Source organism: Crocodylus siamensis, chromosome 6, assembly GCF_052110815.1.
Source record: "Crocodylus siamensis isolate JL-2025a chromosome 6, ASM5211081v1, whole genome shotgun sequence".
NCBI lineage: Eukaryota > Metazoa > Chordata > Crocodylia > Crocodylidae > Crocodylus > Crocodylus siamensis.
The window spans coordinates 29,575,604-29,592,656 of record NC_143400.1 but is presented as its reverse complement, the minus strand read 5'-3'; the positions used below and the strand labels follow the sequence as shown (position 1 = coordinate 29,592,656).

The 17,053-nt window shown below is 53.2% G+C and overlaps 2 protein-coding genes across 6 annotated transcripts in view; both read left to right on the top strand.

Annotated features, from left to right (window-relative positions):
- Window positions 1-5,536, top strand: part of KANSL3 (KAT8 regulatory NSL complex subunit 3) — a 36,286-nt gene extending 30,750 nt beyond the window's left edge. For all 5 annotated transcript variants that reach the window (XM_090051112.1, XM_090051111.1, XM_090051110.1 and 2 more), the window contains 2 exons: window positions 1,694-1,847; window positions 4,835-5,536. In XM_090051112.1, the coding sequence (XP_089907238.1) occupies window positions 1,694-1,847; window positions 4,835-5,382 (702 nt within the window). In that variant the 3' untranslated portion in view covers window positions 5,383-5,536. The remainder of the gene's footprint in view (window positions 1-1,693; window positions 1,848-4,834) is intronic.
- A 130-nt stretch (window positions 5,537-5,666) lies between these two features.
- Window positions 5,667-16,831, top strand: LOC149862099 (small serum protein 2-like). The gene is made up of 4 exons (XM_090051114.1): window positions 5,667-12,222; window positions 13,602-13,695; window positions 14,243-14,372; window positions 16,273-16,831. The coding sequence occupies exons 1-4, from the start codon at window positions 12,220-12,222 to the stop codon at window positions 16,382-16,384; spliced, it is 339 nt and encodes a 112-aa protein (XP_089907240.1). The 5' UTR covers window positions 5,667-12,219; the 3' UTR covers window positions 16,385-16,831.
- The last annotated feature ends 222 nt before the right edge of the window (window positions 16,832-17,053 follow it).

The following is a 17,053-nucleotide window of genomic DNA, read 5'->3' as shown; positions in this document are numbered from 1 at the left end:
CTATGACCCCTCCCCATGCCCCAGTGTTACAGGCATTTGTACACTGCCGTGCTCAGATCAGTCTGATTGCTTGTTACCTGCTTATAGTCTGCTCAGAGGGGGTTTGGAGTGCAAGGGACCTATGGAAAGAAAAGCAGCCTGGGGTGTCCATCCGCTTGGCTGCAAACAGGCTAAAGCAAGTAGACAGACAGCAGGGGTGCGTTGGTCATAACAGCTTTGTGAGTACCCAGATGCTGACACCAGGGGCCTGGCCTCTGTGATTGCCCAGGCCAGGCAAGCATGGTGAGATGAGCCACTCCTGAGTCTAGCTGGGGGCCATCCTAGTTGCCCATAAAGCTACATCCTGAAGACCCTGGCGCTGCCTTCAGGATGGCCCCAGCCTCATCCAAATTTGTTGCACAATCTCATTACAATTGCCTGGGCCAAGAACTGTCAGGCACAAATGACATGTATTGTATGCTAGAGAGAGTGGTAATGGTTGCAGTGCTCAGTTCACAAGGCACAGCTGTGGCAGGCAGTGTGATGAAGTGATAGCCATGCCCAAGTTGCCATGGTAGGAGGTTTGGCATGGAAGGCAGTGAGCGGGTGGGCGGGGGTCTGTTCTGCCTAGAAAACTCCAGAGGGGAAAGGACCCTCTGTTCAAAGCATAGGACTCCTTGGGTTTTCTCTTTAGCTTGCGTGGCTGGGTCTCTGGAACCAGGTCTTCCTGCCTGTGCTATGGGGCTTCAAAGGTACCCCATAGAGAGCTTGAATTTTCTCTCACCATGTCCATCCAGAGGCCAGATGATTGGGGTCAGCGTCCGGTGAAGTGTGTGATGCCCCCAGATAGTGGGCCAGGGGAAAAATTGAATGTAGTACAGGGCAGGGAGTCTTGTTAATCCCAGGGCTCTGGGCTCTACTGATCAGCGTGTGGGCCCAGGAAGGAATCTCCTTCCTTCCTGTTGCATGGTGGTCAGGGGTTTTGCCCCCTCTTCAGCAGTGCCAGGTGTTAGCTGCAGCCCAAGCTGGGGAGGGCTACCGAGCTGGGCCCTTGCTGTTTCCAGGACCAAACCCATAGTATCGTGGCTAGAGGGTCTTGCTCCTCTGCTGAGGCTCAGCCTAATGCTGCATTGGGATCAGGAAGGCACTCCCCTCCAGCTCAGATGGGCACAGACTGGGGGGTTTGCCATCACCTGCAGCAGGGGCACAGCCTCTGCGTGGGGTCTCAGTGCATTTAATTCTCAGGCACTGGCAGGCACTTGCCGGATCTCATCTCCAGTGTCACCTAGAGCAGCGTTGGGCCTCTCGGTGTCTGTGAGCAACAAGCCTGGTCTCTGTGCATGGGGCTGGGGTAAAGTTTAAACAGGGACATGCCTTAGTGGGGCCTTGGATGGAGCTGATCCTGCTTGGAGCAGGAGTTTAGGCCAGCTGTGATCTTCAGCCAACCGAGCTACTCTGCAATCCTCTCTGCTCTAGGCTTGCAGATGCTCAGGTGCAAGCTAGTTCAGTGCCACTGTTGTCAGCCCCCCTCCACTCAGCTAGACCCAGCTTAAAATCCCCAAGGTGCCAGGATACCACCGGTTTGCATTTGAATAAAGGGCTTTGTAGGGCTGGCTTGACACCCCTGGAGAGTGCGGTAGGTGCCAGTGCCAAGCAGGGAAGTGGGGCATGATGGGGGCTCCCACGTGGCTCTCAACTCCTTTACCCCTTCCAGGCTCTGGATGGCGCTGCTGGGAACGTGGCCTCCCCCGCTGCCTCCGTGGGCAAGCTGCTGCCTCCGCTGGATCTCGGCAAAGGCCAGGCCGGCGCAGAGACAGCCCCCGGAGACCCCGCGTCCCACCTGGCGCCTGCAGCAATGCCATCCCTAGGTGAGGCGCATGGCAGTCGTGGGGCGAGGCCCCTGGGCCCAGACAGAGCTGCGCCGGCCTGGTGGGGCATGCGGTGGGGGCACACGGCTGCCTGGCTGCAACCGGTTCTCGTGGCTCAGAGCTCTGCACTGGGGAGCCTTCAGTAGAGTAGGGACTTCCATGTGTACCTCACTAGCTCGCCTGCCTAAGTATCTCTCTGTTCCCCTCTCTAGCCTGTGCTTAGGTTCTGGAATACAGCTAGGTTTACCCAAAAGCACACGTGGCTGATGCCAGATCCTCTCCCCAGCACAAGCCAGCATAGGCTGTGGGACCCCAGCCCACTGTGTCCTACCTAGTTCCAGCCCCAGCCCCAGGGCCACAGCTCTGCCTTTTGATGTGAAGGAAAAGGCTGGGGCGGGCACAGTGGGCAGGCCAGAGCTGCCCACGTCCTGTCTGGTTCTGGTGTTTTCCCAGGATGGCCCAGATCCATGCTCTCCTGACAGCTCTTTCCTCAGTAAGCGCCGGAACCACTGTACCCTGGCTGTGCTCCTCCCTGCCTGGGCTGCCCATGCTCCTTCCCCCATGCTAGCTTGTGCCTGAGCCAGGGGGTACTTGGTGCCCTGGAAGAGGCAGGTTGTAAGCCATGTTGGTCAAGTCAGACTGTAGGCAGCTGCTTTCTAGCTCTAGGGCTTGCAGACCAGATTGGAGCTGTGGGGTCAGGTCATCTGGCCCACAAGGGCCTCTCATTGCAGCTCTCAGACCCAGCACTTAGGGGGGTTAATGCCGCCTGCCCCTGTCCCCTTACCCGCCGCTGCATTCTCCATTCTCGCCTGCCATCCCCTAGGTGCCTTGCTGAGGCTCTGGGACAGGTCTGTTGTATCCCAGAGCTGTGGCTTGGGGTAAGACAGCTGGCTGCCTTGCTGCTGGGCAGGCCCAGTTACTCCCACTGACACTGATGTGCCTGTGGCCACATTGGTGCTGCTTGTATTCTAGCGGCGTCTTGTAAGCACGAGGTGCTGTATGCACACAGGCCACGTCAACCAGGAGCAGGGGTGAGGGGGTATAAGGGCCAGTTGAGGGGTCTGGGACCTGGTGTGAGGAGCTGTCGTCCCCCCCATGGCTTTGGCAGCCTCCCTCCACCCAGGGCAGGCCATGAGGGAAGGAAGGGACCCATTTCCATGGCAGCTGGGGGCTGGGATGGACAGTGCTGCCCGCACAGGAGCCCTATCAGGCTCAACGGTTTTGTTTTTCACAGCCTGATTGCCCCCAGCAGAGACCCCTCCTGGACAGGTGACCTGGTGCCCCAAGGTATCTCTAATAGTGGGAGCTCCCCTGGCTAGGTTGTCAGCCTCCTGACTGGAACTAACTGGGCCCAGAGGCCTGGCTTGTGGGGGCTGGGAGGGGCAGGCTGGTCTTTGCCTCTCCACTCGAAGGGCATTGCAGGCTTCTGGCACCCGGGGCTGGGTGGGTGCACAAGCTTCTCACCAGATGGCGTTGGTGCCCCCATGGTGCTGCTGGGTGGCGATGAGCCGGCTTTGCCTAGGGTCATGGTGCCCTGGCATAGGGAGCTGGTTACACCCTGGGGAATTATGCAAATATGCATCCACGCAATTTTGCACATAAGAAGCATGACTGCATACTTGCATAATTTAACTGTGACAGGCTCTGTGCCTCCACCTCCAAGATGTTGAAGCAGAGCTGTGTGACTAGACAGTTGGGTAAGTGGAGAGGGGAGCTTCTGCCTGCAAGAAGGGGGTGGTGGATGTGGGGGCATGTGTGGGTGGGTGTGGGGTTTGTGAGTTGGTTATGGGCTGTGCGCCATCGGGCCAGGTTGGCCAGTGTGACTTCCATTAATCCAGCGGGAAGCTGCATATGGAGGCATGGAGCCCGCCCGGCCCAGTGGTGCTTAATTCCATGCCTCCATGTGCAGTTTCCTGCTGGAGGGCTGGAAGCCGCACATGGAGGCCTGGCCCAGCGCAGTTCAGTGGCTCATGGACCAGGAGCCATGTACCATCAGGCCAGGCAAGAAGCCACACATGGAGGCATGGAGTTGTGTGTCACTGGGCCAGGCAGCCTCCTGCTTGCCTCCAGTTGCGAGTACTGTAGTACTGGAAGCCCCAAACGTAGGCACAGAGCCCGTCTGGCCCAGTGGCATGCAGCTCCTGGTCCAAGCACCATTGGGCCAGGCCAGCTGGCTCAGTGCCTCCATGTTGGAGGCACAGAGCCTGCCCAGGCTAATGGCATGCAGCTTCTGCCATCAGTGCCATTAGCCTCACATGCTGGCACAGAGCCAGCCTGGTCTGGTTTGAAGGCACTTGCCAGTAGGCCAGGCCAGTTCCTCCAGCACATGCAGGCCCTGGGACTCAGCCAGAAGCATGCACTGCTACAGGCTCTGCCCGCCACTGCCAAGGGCCCACTGCCTGCTGCTGCTGAGCCACAGGAAATGTGTGGCTGGGGGGCCCCACACCCAGCTACAAAACGCACACATCCAACCCCATCCCCCCACAAACCCCACATTGTCCCAGATCCACACCCCCCCACCTGTCTACAAACCCCACACACACAGCCATATCCGCAACCCCCACAACTTCATAAATCCAACCCCTACACACCCACACACACCCCATACTCCCCCCCAACCATACAGAATACCTGCATATATTTCTAAAGAAGGTTCAAATAGTGGTATATTTAGTTCATTTGTTTTATGGGGGGTTGTTTACAAATTAAAGTAATTAATTTTGCCTAATTTTGAGTTTTCTGGTGCATCATTTTGAACTTTTCTACGCGTAATTCCCTAGGATGTTGGCAAAGGCAGCAGAAGCAGCACCAGGATGGCCACATTAGCTGTCAGGGGAGGAATAGGGCTGCCACAGGCAAAGGACAGGTTGGGTCATGTAGGGCAACTCATGTCCCCATGTGGTCCAGCTGCCAGTGTGGTGCCTGCACCTGGGGCAGGGAGCCAGCAGGGCCAAGGCTGAGCTGTTTCTGGTTCCCTCTCTCTGTAGCGCCCAGCACCAGCCCCATGAAGACGCTGTATGTCATGTCAGATGCCAAGCTGTCTGCACTCACCAAGTCCGTGATGGCTGAGGCCGCCTCCAGCGCCCCATCAGGCTCCGCTAGCTCTCCCACAGGCACCGTCACCTTCACTGCCTCTGCTCTGGCTGGGACCCCCAGCCCGCCCAGTCTGACCCACACCAAGGTAGGCCCGGTCCTGCAAGCCACCTCCAAGACCGTCATCCTCACCTCAACGCTGGCTGCTGTGAAGAGCGATGGGGCCCTGGCCCACACTGGGGACAAGGCTGGCCTGTCCAAAGGTGCCGCTGCAGCCCTCGGCCATGCACTGGGGGCCGTAGAAACACTGGGACGGGTACCCTCTGTGGTGGATGAGGGCAGTACAGTTCTGCACACCCGGGAGACACTGACCAGCAGGCACTTGCTGCCACAGGGTGTGCTGCCCACTGGGGCAGGCACCACCCTCATCGCGCTGAGCGGTAGCCTGGCCAGCCCCTCCATCATCACCACAGCTGGGCCTGTGCATACCCAGAAGCCATAGACACCTTGGCCATGGTTTGCTACCACCCACATCTCTTGAGCCATGGACACTGGGAGGTGAAGGGGGTGGGGGAGGCACCCAGGTGGGCCCCGATGGACATTTCCTTCACTCTGTTTTTCCATTGCTGTTGAATAAACCCGTTTCTTCTCCTCTGGCCCTTGCCTGGTCCCTGCATCACAGGGGAGGGGCATCCAGGCAGCCATGATGGCATGTAGAAATAGCATGGGACATATGCACCAGCAAAGAGGCTTCAGACGCCACTCTTCCTTAGTCTTTGGCTTTATCGGGGAGGGAGGTATGAAGTCAGGGACCCCTCCTTTGGTACATGGAGGCATCAGTGCTCTCCCCTGCTCCACGTTTGGTGACCCAAGTGCCCCCAGAGCAAAAGGAGCTGATGGGGTGGGGGGTGTTGTTCAAGGCCATATGCCTTTGGTGCATTCCTTTTGTCTACTACCAAGTATCTCAAGCTGTTATCATGAGCCCCACAGCTGGACCCCTGCAGAGAGGGAGCCAGACCACTCGTGGATTATCCTGATGTGGGCAACAAGGCTGTTTGTAACAACCCTTTCCAGTTCCCATCAGACAGTCTGGTGTTGAGAGAGCACGGGGAGAAATACAGCAGAGGGCGGCGTGAGAACAGACGGACGCCTGTTTGTTCAGCTTCATTGCCCTTCATGTAACAACAGAGAACATATGTGGCATAGGACACATCTAAAAGTAAGAGTAAATAGTCTGGCCAATTGAGCAAACAGGTGGGATGAAGAATGGGCTCATCCATCACAATGTCTGACTCAGCAAAGCCACAGTGGAGAGACCTTGTTCAAATGTCAGCCAGGGGACACACTCTGAGCCTCATCCATCCCTGCCTCTGGGAGGGTCAAGACACATGGGCCATCATGCTGAAACGCAGCCACTGATCGAGACCAGCATCTCAGTTTAGTGCAGACCCCAGTGGAGACCCCTCTGTCGCCTCTGGATCTGGAGCCCAAGAACCTGATGTTCCCTAAAGCTCCAGGTCTTGCAAAAAAGTTTGTTGTTGAAACATGAGCACAATGGAGATCTGAGATGTCACGGAAGGATTACTGAGATTTGTCTGACCTTCTGACTACTACTCCATGCTGCGTATCCATGTGGGTACCAATGATAATGCCAGGGAGATCTTGAGCAGATCAAGTATGACTACAGGACTCTGGGTGCGAGGGTGAAGGGGGCAGGGGCTCAGGTGGTGTTCTCAATTCTTCTGATCAAGGGGAAGGGTCCTGGCAGGAGCAGATGTATCCTGCAGATCAGTGCATAGCTGCACAGATGGTGTTGCCAGCAGGGATTCAGCTTCTTTGACCATGGGATGATGTTTCAAAAAGAAGGATTGCTAGGAAGAGACAGGACCCACCTGACAGAGGGAAGAGCATCTTTGCAGACAGACTCACTAACTTAGTAAGGAGGGCTTTAAACTAGGTTTGCAGGGGGATGGAAAACAAAGCCCTGAGGTAAATGGGAAAGCAGGGGAACTCGAGGGGGCATCAGGAGAGGTCTCATTCTTCCTGAGAGAGGGCAATGAGCTAGTCATCTCAGGTGCCTGTACATAAATGCACAGAGCCTGGGAAACAAGCAGGAGGAAATGGAAGTCCTTGCACATTCACAAAACTATGTTGCTACTGGAATAACAGAGACTTGGTGGGAGCTTGCATGACGAGCATGGTCATGGATGGGTGCAAACTGTTCAGGAAGAACAGGCGGGGGAGAAGAGGAGGAGTTGAACTTTATGTAAAAGAGCTGTATGGTTGCTCAGAGCTTCATTATGAAACTGGAGATAGGCCTGTTGAAAGTCTCTGGGTTAAAGTTAAAGGGGAGACCATCAAGGGCGATGTCCTGGTGGGGTTATGAGGCTTTCTTCAGACAACTAGCAGAAGTTTCCAAGTCACAGACGCTGGTTCTCAAGGGGGACTTCAGTCACCCTGATATCTGGTGGGAGGGCAACACAGCAATGCACAGGCAATCCAGGAAGTTTTTGGAGAGTCTTGGGGACAACTTCCTGGTGCAAGTGCTGGAACGGCCAACTATGAGCCATGCTCTTCTTGTCCTGCTGCTCACAAACTTGGATGATTTGGTGGGGAATGTAGTTTAGTAGATGGCAATTTGGGCAGCAGTGACCACGAGATTGAGTTCAGGCTTCTGAGGAAAAGAAGGATGGAGAGCAGCAGAGTAAGGACCATGGACTTCAGAAAAACAGACTTCCACTTGCTTAGAGAACTCATGGGCAGGATCCCCTGGGAAGCCAGTCTGACGGGGAGGGGAGTCCAGGAGAGCTGGCTGTACTTTAAGGACAACTTATTGAGATTTCAGGAACAACCTATCCCGATGCACAGGAAAACTAGCAAGTACAGCAGAAAACCAGCTTGGCTTAGCAGAAAACTCTTCAGTAAACTACATCACAAAAAGGAAGCTTCTAAGAAGTGGAAACTTGAAGAAATAAGTAAGGGAGCATATAACAGCATTGCTTGGGTATGCAGGGGTGAAGTCAGGAAGGCCAAAACACAATTGGAATTGCAGCTAGCAGGGGATGTGAAGAGGAACAAGAAGGGTTTCTACAAGTATGTCAGTGGCAAGAGGAGGATCAGGGAATGTAAGGGTCCCTTACTGAATGGGGGAGGCAACCTTATGACAGAGGATGCAGAAAAGGCGGAAGTGCTCAATGCCTTTTTTGCCTCTGTCTTCATAGGCAAGGTCAGCTCCCAGACTACTGCATTGGGCAGCACAGTTTAGAGAAGAGTTGAGCAGCCCTCGGTGGTGAAAGAACAGGTTCTGGACTACTTAGAAAAGCTGGATGTGTACAAGTCCATGGGGGCAGATAGGATGTACCTGAGGGTGCTGAGAGAGTTGACTGATGTGATTGCAGAGCCACTGCCCATCATCGTTGAAAGCTCATGGTGATCAGGAGAGGTTCTGGATGATTGAAAAAGGGCAAACATAGTGCCCATATTTAAGAAAGGGAAAAAGGAGGATCCAGGGAACTACAGACCAGTCAGCTTCACCTCAGTCCCTGGAAAAATCATGGAGCAGATTCTCAAGGAATCCATTTCTAAGGACTTGGAGAAGAAAACAGTGATTAGGAACAGTCAGCATGGATTCACCAAGGGCAAGTCATACCTGACCAACCTGACTGCTGTCTACAATGAGATGACTGGCTCTGTGGATGTGGGGAGACCAGTGGATGTGGTGCACCTTGATTTTTAGCAAGGGTTTTGTTATGGTCTTCCTCAGCATTCTTGCAGGCAAGCTAAGGAAGTATAGGCTGGATGAATGGACTGTAAGCATTGGGCTCAGACAGTAGTAATCAATGGCTCCATGTCTAGTGGACTGCCCCAAGGGTCGGTCCTGGGGCCAGTTTTGTTCAATGTCTTCATCAATGACCTGGAAGATGGCATAGAGTGCACCCTCAGCCAGTTTGCACATGACGCCAAGCTGGGGGGAGTAGTAGATACACTGGAGGGTAGGGCTAGGATTCAGAGTGACCTAGAAAAATTGGAGGATTGGACCAAAAGGAATGTCATGAGGTTCAACAAGGCTAAGTGCAAAGTCCTGCACTTAGGACACAACAATCCCATGCACCAGTACAGGCTGGGGGCCGACTGGCTGGCAGCAGCTCTGCAGAAAAGGACCTGGGGGTGACAGTGAGCAATAAGCTAAATACGAACCAGCAGTGTGCCCTTGTTGCCAAGACCATACTGGGCTGCATTAATAGGAGTGTTGCCAGTAGATCAAGGGAAGTTATTACTCCCCTCTGTTCAGCACTGGTGAGACCACATTGGGAGTACTGTGTTCAGTTTTGGGCTCTCTGCTACAGGAAGGATGTGGACAAATTGGAGAGAGTCCAGCAGAGGCTGGCAACAATGGTGATGGGGCTGGGGGACATGACTTGCAAGGAAAGATTGGGGGAACTGGGCTTATTTAGTCTAGAGAAGAGGAGACTAACTGGGGATTTAATAGCAGCCTTCAACTCCCTGAAGGGGGGTTCAAAAGAGAACGGAGCTGGACTGTTCTCAGTGGTGACAGATGACAGAACAAGGAGCAATGGTTTCAAGTTGTAGCAAGGGAATTTTAAGTAGATATTAGGAAGAATTTTCTCACTAGGAGGGTAGTAAAACACTGGAGCAGGTTACCCAGAGAGGTGGGGAACCTCCATCCTTGGAGGTTTTCAAAACCCAGCTAGACAAAGCTTTGGTGGACCTATGGGAATAAGTCCAGGGGAGAGCGACCAAAATGATGAAAGACCTGCAGAGGAGGACTGTTGCTTGGAAGATCTGGGAGAGTCCAGAGAAGAGAGAACCTGAAGTGGTGTTTCATGACGGTCTTCAGACACCTAAGAACCTAAGAACTGCCACGTACTTCATCAGACCTTAGGTCCATCTTGTCCAGGCACCTGTGTCACACACAGCAGAGGGCAGATGCTGAAATGGAGGGTGAGCTGGGTCTGAGCAGTGTTTTTTCCCCAGCTGCTTGTGCCCTACCATGGGTCTGAGTAGAGATTTTCCCTTGTTCCTCTCTCTTGCAGCCTCCATCATTTGAGATCTAGGAAGTTCTGATTCAGAGGCCGTATCCTTAACTCCCACATGCTCCTGATGCCCCTTTTCTCCAAGAATGTATCCTGCCCCTTTGTGAATCTGGCTGAACTCTCAGCTTCCCACACATTTGGGGCAACAAGTTTCACCCCTTAATGCTGTGCTGGGTGGCAAAGAACTGCCTTGTGTTTGCTTTAAACTTAACGACTTACTGGTTTCATGACCCCTTATTCTTGTAGGTGAAAGATGGTCAATAATAAATCCCTACTGTCTTTCTCTTCACCATTTAGTATTTTGAAAACCCTTCCCATGTCCCCCCTCAAGCATCTTCTTTCTACACTGAACAGCCCTGGCTTTGTTAGTCTTTCCTCATATGAAAGCCCCTCTACACTGCTAATCATCCTTGTTGCCCATCTCTGCACCTTCTCTAGTTCTGTCTCCTTTAGGAGGTGCAGGGACCAGAGCTGGGCACGGTCTTCAAGGTGTTGCTGCCCCAGGGATTTACAAAGGGGCATCAAGATACTGTCTGCTTTGTTCACAGTTCCCTTCTTCATCGTCCCTAACATGTTGTTTGCCTTTGTGGCAGCTGCTCTGAAGGATGCTTATAAAGAGGACAGCAATGGACTGTTCTTGGTGGCTGCAGGGGCCAGGGATATGAGTCATGGATTGAAAGAGCAACAAGGGACATTAAGCTGGGAGATTACAAAGAACTTCCTGGGTGTGAGGCTGGTCCAATGTTGGAACAAGCTGCCTAACAAAGTGTGGACTCTCCCTCTTTGGGAGTCTTTACAAGCAGGTTGGACAGACTCTTGGCTGAGATGTTTTGCCATGAAGCTAATCCTACCATGAGTTGAGGCTTAGACTAGATAGGACCTTTGGAGGGCTCTGCCAGCCCAGTAGTGTTGTGACCTTCTGGATCTGTCCCTGTCTATAATCCAGTTAGCAACAGAGCTGAAAGTTGAGCTCTGGGGCCCTTCACAGCTCCAGACACTGAACCATCACTCTGGGCCTGCCATCACCTTCCCTTCTCTGAGCAATGTGTCACTTCTTGGCTACAGCAGAGACGTGGGGCTGTGGGGTGAAGCTGTTCTAGGCACACAGGCTTCTCCAGAAGTCCCCTCCCTCCCTGCCACAGGCTCCCTTCTCCATCTCCAGGGTCAGTTTTTGAGAGGCCTTTTCCCAGCAACCAGATCCCACTTGCACCTGCGCAGCGATTCCCTGGCAGGTGCAGCAGAGGGATCAGAAACCTAGAGCCTTGTGAACAAAGAAGGGATTCATGCTAAGCATTGACGTTGGGGATGAAGCAGGGATTTCACCAGCCACTGCTGAAGGGGCTGGTAGTGTAGCCAGGATGCTGTGACTCTCCGATCAGGGATGCTGCTCACGGAAGCTCACAGAGAAGGGCCCAAACTGAAGGAATTGAAGCAAGGGTCTAATTTTGGAGATCACTTCAGACACTGCCATTCTCCCGGTCACCCTCCACTCCTTTTGCAGCCTGTCTAGACTTTGAGCTCTGCAGGGTAGTGGTTGTGAAGGCTGTTCACAGTATCACAGGTCCTGAATCTCAGCGCAGGCAGATTGGCAAGGTCTTCAGGGGGTCATATTCAGTCCAGCCCAGTCAATCCAGCTGCTATCTAGTCATGGGCTTCTGGAGAGGCCAGGTGTGCTAGCTGATGGGCCCTGGGTCCCAACTGAGGCATGCAATGTGAGCTCAGGGTGGCATACCGGGCCCTGTACCCCCCTCATTTGCTGCTCACACATGCCCTGGGTGGGGATTTTGGCAGCAGGTGTATGTGGCAGGTGGGGAATAGGGCTGTGGAAGCATTGCCTATCAAAACTCCTTACATGGCCCTCAGGCCCAAATAATTGCTCACCCCTGACCTACCTGCTCATAGACACCAGAGCCTCCCAGCATCCCTGCCACATCTGGACTTTGCGCAAGGGTTTGTCAGAGCCTTTTCTTTGCGCCTAACCCCATCCTGTAGCTTTGTGAGAAGATCCTGTTCAGCAGTGGGCCCAGCCTGGTTAGCAAACTTGTGGGTGGGTGCAGCAGTGCAGCCAGGAGAGACTAAATACAAATACCACAGAAACATGCCCCCCTCCCAGAAGGGGCTTAGACACGTCTGCTCACCCCCACGTGGCCGAGAAAGGGACAGGGTCTTGTCCTTCCTCCTGCCTGCACGTCCTACAAATTAAAGCTGCCTTTGCTTCGCCAGCATCCTGAGGGAACCCAGAGCTTTCGTCGGCCAAGGCCATTGCTGGACTCTGGAAAGCCAAGATGGTGAGTGGCACCTCCTACTTTCTGCCCCTTTTACCTCTGTTTCTCCCTTTCTCCTGTGCTCCTGGAAGGTTGTCTCCGAGCCAGCATGTGCAGCTGATCTACCTCAACTGACAAACTGTTGAGGATTTACCTCCATGTCCCCAGGCTCTGAGATGAGCAAAGAGCTTTGGGGACAGCAGAGTTCAGGTCTGATGGGATATACCTATATGACCCTCCCCCCTCCTCCTCCTGCCCCAAATGAACAGTGAGGGCTTGTGTGCCATTTGGCGCCTTCCCCCCACCCAGGCAACCAGCCAGTTAACAAGCCTTCTCTGTGTAGGTTGAGTGAGCTTGGGTAAGAGTTTGGTCAGAGCTCCCATAACCAGTGATTCTCAGCCGTGAGATCCTTTGAAGGTTGCTTTATTAGGAGCACTGTTGGGAGTGCCAGCCCCTCCACATGATTCAGAGAAACCCAGAAGTTTCCCATGGTAATCCAAAGGGTCCAAACCTCCTACCTTGCCTTCGGCATGCTGAGACCTTTGCTCCAGAACAATTGCTCTTTGCCAGGGGTGCTCAACCTTTTGACTCTGTGGGATTGGGTCCTGGGTGTCTAGTAGTGTCCCTACCCAGCCTCCATTCTGGGATCAGGCACTCATTTAGCATACAGGACCTGGGGGTCCCCACAGGTCCAGAAATTTAGCAGTGGGGGCTGTGGTGGGATTTTCCATAGTCAAGAAAAAAGTGAAAGCAAAGAGCTGGGATTTTCTGAGGGGTCCTGGAGTTGCGAGGGGATCCTGAAGCCCAGTGAGGCTGAGACCTGCTGCCGTAGACAAAGTACATAATACCTCTGGCCCAGCAGATCCAATCCAGCCCAGCTTTGGAAAGACCCAAAGCCCATGTTGCAAATACAAAACCTTCTGGGATCAAGGTAAGTTTAAAGGGCCTCCTTGTTTCATAGTTTCATAGTCTGTAGGGTCGGAAGGGACCTGAGCAGATCATGTAGTCCGACCCCCTGCCATGGCAGGAAAGAATACTGGGGTCAAATGACCCCAGCAAGATGTTCATCTTGTTGGTAGAGAGCTTGTGATGGGAAGGGACTGTAGACCCTGGAGTCAAGCCAAAGGAAGACCCTTCCAGTCCAGGATGGAAACGAGCAAGGAAGGGGGCACGGGGCTGCCTGCCTGGTATCCACTCCAGCTATGGCTAGGGGTTTGCATTCTCAGCACTCAACTTGGCATATTTAAAGTGGTGGCAGGGCTCTGGGGAGACAGGATGCCCAGAGAAGCTATGGAAAACCCCAAAAGGATGGAGCTGGTTTGCCCTCTTCCATGGAAATAGCTCAAGGGTCTGGCAGACAGCGTTGGTGACCTTCTGAGCTGTCTTCATGCCTCCTCTTGCAGAAGATCCTGATGATCCTGAGTGTACTCTGTACCACGCTGACTCTCATCCATGCCAGCTGCTTCGTAGTCAAGAATATACTGGAGCTCCAAACAGGTAAAGCTGTGGGCATCTGTTCTGGGAAACAGTCCCTGTCCCAGTCGGATCGTAGGGTTATCTGATGGCTTTGTTGTCCAATCCCCATACAGCTGACCTGGGGCTGGGGAGTGCTGGACATACCCCCATGGGTGGCAGGACCTGCCTACGCCCCACATCACAGGGGGGAGAACTTGTGGGTCTGAGCTAGAAGGAGCTGGCCCCATCTGTTGCTGTGCTGTCTCCTTGTCCTTTTTTCCCCGACCCATTGGTTGCTCTGCTCTCTGCCTCTTGCCCTGTGCCTCCTTCCCCATCTACCATTGCATTCCCTGCTCCCTTCCTAATCTGCCTTCCTAATCTGCCATGTGCCACATGCAGAGGCCACCTATGCTGCATGCACCACGCATAGTGTGGACTGGCCCAATAGCTTTGTGCTACACACTGAGATCTTGGTAGCATGATGAATGTGAGTGCTGCCTGGCTAAGAGCAGAATATGGATGTCGAAAGCAAGTGGCACTGGACATGGCCATATGGGGCTTGCTACACATGTCCCCCATTGTTTTCTAGATGGAATCATTACTCCCGATAAGTGCCTGGACCCATTTGACAGGAGTGAGCATGCCATCGGGACCTCATGGAACTCCGACTTCTGCATGAGGTGTGAATGCCAAGGGGCCACCATAACCTGCTGCACCAGGTAAGTGTCTGGGGTCCACGTGCCCCTTGGGAATAGCTCTATGGGCCTCTGGAAAGGGCAGGAGCTGCATATGGTGTCCCATGGTCAACATCCAAATGTTACAGCTGGCCTTGACGTACCGGCCTGTGCCATGGGCACTTAGAAGGACACCAGCAGGATAGAGAGGTCATGGCATAAAGGGATCCCAAATTGGAATCAAGCAAAGACCCCTCCAGTCCAGGGTAGGAACAAGCAGAGAAGGCAGTGTGGGGCTGCTTGCCTGGTACCCACTCAGACTATGGCTAGAGGGTCACGCTCTCGGTGCTCAGCTCAGCCCATTTAAAGTGGAGACAGAGCTCTAGGGAGGGCATGATGCCCAAAGCAGCTACGGGGAACCGTGGGAGAATAAGCTGGTTTGCTGTCTTCCATGGGGATGGCACAACAGATCTGTTCAAATGGGCCCGCAACTTTGCTCTGAGAGATGAGTAGGGGTCAGCTAAATTGTCCGTCTCATCTGGTATCCATCCTCTGATGGTAGCTGGAACAGATGCTTCAGAGGGAGTGCATATGAAGGGTGTGGATCTGGACATATCCCTATCTATGTGTGGTCCATCTTGGCTGATTAGCTGACAGCAGTTGGTATCAGAGGCTTTAAAGCCATGGTTCTCACTCTTGGTAAACTTGGGGCTCCCCCTCATTAGATTCAACCCCCTCCCTTTGGAAGATGCCAGCACTCAGTAATTAGAGGCAAACTTCCAACCCCTCCTGAGGGCAAATAGCTGCTAAAGGAGGTGTCATTGGCAAGAGCTGGGTGAACCCCTTCCCATCCCTACACATTCAAGGCTTTGGATCCTTACTTGCAATATGACCCTGGGGCTTTTGCTGGTGACCTGTCGCAACTCCTGCATGGCTGGAGTTTCAAAGCCCCCTCTCCTCCTCCAGCATAAAAGCTATCAGATACACCTCTGGGGAGGTGAGGTCAGAGCTGGAGGGTTGGGCTTGTGGTTAGCTCACTTTAAAAAGGTTGGCCAGTGCTGCCCTACATAGAGGGCCAGAAAGCCAACAAAAAGGGGCTGTTTGATGGGCATTGAAAAAGGGGTGTAGGTGGTTGGGTGCATCCTCACATAGAACACAACACACATGTTTCTCCCATTAAAGAGAAATGAGAAGCCTTACTAATATATCAAGGGGCTAGCACTACATTATTCGGCTTGAGATCGCTGCAGAAACACGCACTGGAAGGTGCACTCATTTGCTAGAGTACATGTAAAGTTTTTAAAAAACACAAGCAGCTAGGCAAAAAATAGTCAAAGGATATTCAATCATTCATCCTGGTGTCATTGTAGTTAAATGTTCATCTCTTAGTCAGGTCTATAAAAGCAAATCTAACCTTTTTGAGAGTCTTGAAAGTACCTCTGTTACTTTACTGTCAGTCACTTCTACATCTGAGTTAATACGATGGGTGAGTAAAGGTTTTTAGCTAGAGAAAGTCTGCAGAGCTCAGAAGAGGAGGGATGTGACCAGGGATGGCCAACAGGCAAGAATAGTGGCAGAAGAAATGATAGTTTGAAGAGTGAATGGTCAAGACCATTGAAAAGGAGAGAGGGGCATGAACACCTGTGGAGCAGAGAGAAACAGGAATCAGTGAGATGATGCTGAGCCACTGTTTAGAAAGAAATACCACTGCTCCTCCCAGGCAGTTGGGTTTAAACTTTAAACAACTGCACCCCCCTCCTCCTGGATCTGCCCTGGATAAGGCCTGCTCTGAGTGTGCTTCTTCCTGCAACCAGGTAGAGTCTCTCTAGAGTCGGGGGAAAGGAGGCATCTCCTGGAGGGTTGGTCTTTAGCTTGACCATGTTATGGGACTCCTGGTCTAACAATGAGCCTTTGTTCGCTGGTCTCCCCTCTTGCTCCCTTTCAGGTACAGCAGCAGAATCTCAACCCCCGCTGGTTGTGAAGCAACACTGGATAAGCAGCTGTGCGAGTACAAGATCCACAAAATCAATGACCCAGAGGCTCCCTGTGAAGTGTGAATGAAAGAACCTATCTGAGCGGCTTTCCGCCAGGGGAGACCCAATAAATCTCACATTTGCTCTGCAGAGCCTGCCAGGGTCGTGGCTTTTTCTTGAGTGAATGCTGGTCACCTCCCAGCTTCCTTCTGGGCCAGGATCAGGTGCAATATCTGGTGCTGGGTCAGGGCTGACTGTAGTTTTGCTAAGAGGTTGGATGGTGGAGTTGGAGAGGATGGGTTGGATAGGGCTGATCCTGTTTCAGGCAGGGGTTGGACTGGGTGTGATCTCTGGAGGTCCCTCTGGCAAAGGACCGAGCTTTTGGGCTATGTTTGTCCCCATGAAACAAAGCCCCATCCAAAAAGAATCACCAAGCAGCCTCCTCCTCCTTACTGTGACATCACTTCCTGTTTGTTCTACATCAGCGGCTCTGCTTGTGATGTCATGCCTCCTTACATCTGACTTCCTAGAGACAAGTGTTGAATTGCTCGCTGGGCGACATAGAGCAGAGGGGTCACGGGGAAGGTGGCTGGGGGCCCAAGCTCTAGTCTGGCTTCTTGGACCTTACAGTGCCAGCCCCAAAATGTTGCACCTCGTTGTTGTCTCTGCGTGTCTCCCATCACCAAACTTCGCTGGTCTCGACCTATTTGCAACAGCTGGCTTCAGAGGTAGCTGGACCTGGTGTGGCTGGTC

Coding starts and splice junctions, on each gene's coding strand:
- LOC149862099 (XM_090051114.1), top strand. Junction 13,696..14,242: donor TATACTGGAGCTCCAAACAG/GTAAAGCTGTGG, acceptor ATTGTTTTCTAG/ATGGAATCATTACTCCCGAT. Junction 14,373..16,272: donor ACCATAACCTGCTGCACCAG/GTAAGTGTCTGG, acceptor GCTCCCTTTCAG/GTACAGCAGCAGAATCTCAA.